The sequence below is a fragment of the Clytia hemisphaerica genome, unplaced genomic scaffold (assembly GCF_902728285.1).
Source record: "Clytia hemisphaerica strain Z4C2 unplaced genomic scaffold, Clytia hemisphaerica genome assembly, whole genome shotgun sequence".
Classification (NCBI taxonomy): domain Eukaryota; kingdom Metazoa; phylum Cnidaria; class Hydrozoa; order Leptothecata; family Clytiidae; genus Clytia; species Clytia hemisphaerica.
The window spans coordinates 342951-346350 of record NW_027103710.1 but is presented as its reverse complement, the minus strand read 5'-3'; the positions used below and the strand labels follow the sequence as shown (position 1 = coordinate 346350).

The 3400-nt window shown below is 36.3% G+C and overlaps 1 protein-coding gene across 1 annotated transcript; it reads right to left on the bottom strand.

Moving 5' to 3' along the window:
• LOC136804200 (ATP-dependent RNA helicase glh-2-like) lies at positions 1 to 570 on the bottom strand. Its single transcript, XM_067060903.1, has 2 exons — positions 554 to 570; positions 1 to 445 (listed from the first exon to the last, which is right to left on the bottom strand). Exons 1-2 carry the CDS (start codon positions 568 to 570, stop codon positions 1 to 3), a joined length of 462 nt encoding a protein of 153 aa, XP_066917004.1.
• Between the last annotated feature and the right edge of the window lie 2830 nt (positions 571 to 3400).

Here is a 3400-nt window from a genome sequence, read left to right as displayed (position 1 = left end):
TTAACCAGTATTGGAATCACTAGAACCAAATTCGCTGGCATTACAATCACCAGAACTATCTCCACCAGTATTGCAATCATCAAAACCAAGTCCACCAGCATTGCAATCAACAGAACCATATTCACCAGCATTGCGATCACCATAACCATCCCCACCAACATTGGAACCTCTAGAACGATCTTCACCAACATTGCAATCACACAAGCTATCATTACCAGCATTGCAACCACCAGAACCTTCATCTCCAGTATTGCAATCACCAGAAACATCGCCACCAGCATTGCAATCACCAAGACCATCTCCACCAGCATTACAATCACCAGAATCATCTCCACCAGCATTGCAATCACCAGAAACATCTCCACCAAAATTGCATTCACCGTGACCAAATCCACCAGCATTACAATCACCAAAACCATCTCCACCTGCATTGCAATCCCCAGCACTGCAATCACCATAAAATTCATCGTCGCGTGATGTCAAAACCCGTGAGAGCTTTTTGCATGCTGGGGATGTCTACGAAACTGCAATTTTTATTTCCTGTCGCCTTTACCACAATTGTTCAAACATTTAAAAAAATTCATAGGCGCGCAATGTCAGAAGCCTTGGAAGCTTTTTGTATGCTCGAGAGGTCGACAAAACTGCAACAAGTATACATTTTGGAGGGCCAAAAACATCTAAATCCAAAGTTTTGAACTTTCCCTAAAAATTATGTTTATAAGTCGACAAAAATTGAATGAGCCATATAAATCAGCAGAATATTGCATTCCTACATTTATGAACAAGCAACAGAAGATTCTGAAGCATAAACCACACAAGTGTCGATGCTACATCAGGTGAAAAGGGTGAGGTCTGATTTATCGACATCAGTTCAAAAGCAAATAAAGTTTATTGCACTGTCGACTTAAGGTATATTTTTGCGACTTTTCAATTTATATGAGCGTTAAGTCGACACATTGTTTTATTCAGTTTAAAGATAGAATCAGCTACTGAGTAAAGGAGACAACAGAGCCCTGGGTTCCTTCTTTTGCAGAGATATGTTTTTCATGTCTAAAAAATTGTCCATAGGTCAACAATTGCAGTAAAAGTGAAAGGTCGACAGTTTTTTGTCGACCTAACGCACGTGTCGACTTTAAGTAAAAAAGTTTGCATAAAATGTCGACCTAAGTTTGATTTATAAATGTACTTATTCTCAAAACCATTTATATAAAAAAAAATACAACTAGTCATTTTATTATTTGTTGACCATTAAACTTGTGCTATATGGTATTTTTAGTCCCCTTATGCGTGTACATAATTTTTAGGCTTGCTTTATTGCAAGTACCAGTTCGACTTATTATATTTAACGAACTCTTATATCTTCCCCGTATTTTGATTTGAATACCGGGTACTGATGAACGGCTTAGAAAGCTTACTATTTACAAGCTATTTTTGTTCTCAGGTTTTTATTCATTGTAAATTTTTCTATTACGCGAAAAAAAAAACTTTAACTTTAACTTTAATCTGGGGAGGCTGAGTGTAACACGGTTATTCCAATGAATGAAAAAGTTATTTCGTTTTAATTGTTTTTATTTAATTGTCATATAAAAATCGTGCAATAAAAAATTTATACGCTAGTTAATTACTCATTTCATTATAAATAGATTACGTCATTATGAAGTCTCTCGGGTATATGAGTGGTTCATAAATCCAGTTCATTTTTTTCTGATTTCTAATCCAATTTTTTTATAATTCTCTATGGGAGAGAAGTGAGGAAGAGATGGGTTCTCATACAAATTTTCAATTTCAAGTTCATTCAGGGATATTATTTGGGCTAACTTGGAAAGATTTTATTTTTTTATCATTTATCAAAAACACTTAGTAAAAATTTATTTATAGACTCAATGACACATGGTTTTATCAATGTTTCATTTTCTGTTGAATTCTCAGTGTGCCATTTTCTTGCGAGTTCATGTGTCATATTTTCTTTGTGTGTCTCATTTTGCTCATTTTCTGTTTGTTCAATCACATTTTTCTCAGTTTTCATTTGCGTCATTTCAGTTTAAGTAATTTCAATTTCAAATAGTCAATCCTTGTCATTATTTACTTTTCAATTCAATAGTTTGAATCTGTCAATCGTTTACAAACGTCTCAAATTTATTGTATCCCGCCACATTCAAACAAGTTGTCGATCATTCATCAAATCAATTAGTCGATTACATGTCAAGAAATCTTCGAAACGTTCCAAGGATCGACTATCAAATTCTCCACTCAACTGGGAAACGTGTAATCAAACCAAATCAAACGTCAATACGAAATATTAAATTCAACGAAAATCGCCATTCAAGAGGTCACCGATGTCATTGAGGAGAATCACACCTCCACGTTGGCCGACATAGATGGGACTACGTTTGCTCCTCAGAGAAAACGAAAACGAAAACGCAATCCATGCCGAAAACCCAGATCACAAGCTTCTCGCCTCAACAAAAGCATCTCTTCAATCAATCAGAGATTATGTACGTAAAATCAAAGATTCCAGAGCAAAACTCAGACAAATCGTGGACACATAGATTCAACAACAAAACGATGGTAAGAAAGACGCTCTGCTCTTCTCCATCAAGGACACTAAACGAACAGTCAACGACCTTATCAAAGAATTCGAACAGAATACATCCAATCTCACCGATGAAGAGCTTATCCAGATCAAATCCAGTCTTGCCAGCAGAGATAACCAAATCGACAGAATTGCCAAGAAATATCAATCTACCCTGCTAGAAAAGCCAGTTTCAACTCCTTTCAAAACCTTATTGGAAATTAAAACATTAGGAGAGAGGTATGAACTATTAATTACAACAAAGTCAAATTTTGTTGAACATTCTCTTGGAGATCGTGATGTCTACAAACAAAAGCTCTTCTCAGCTGCCAAACTTAATATCGAAATTAGCAAATTTAATGGCTACGATGACGTCATAGACATTTATACTTTCAAAGGCAATTTTAATAAGGTCCACGAGAAATCAACACCAATACATTTGTTAGGAGATCTTCTAAAGAATAATTACCTTCAAGAACCAGCTTTAGGTGTCGTCAAGATGCTCACTGACATTGACGAGATTTGGTCACGCCTTAAATCAACATATGGTGACGTTATGATACTACTCAACCAAAAACTCAACCGACTGACCAATCTCGATCCTCTCTATCGGATGAAAGATCGTGAATCCACAGCTAACGCCCTCAACAAGATGGTCAATCTCCTCAAAGAGTTATCGACAACTGCAAAAACACACAAGATCGAGCAGTTCCTCTACTATGGAGGTGGTATCAACAAAATCTACTCGCTGATCGGAGATGCTAGATTATCTCGTTGGTTGACACAGATTTCAAACGAAACGTTATCCCCCAAAGCTGAATGTAAGAG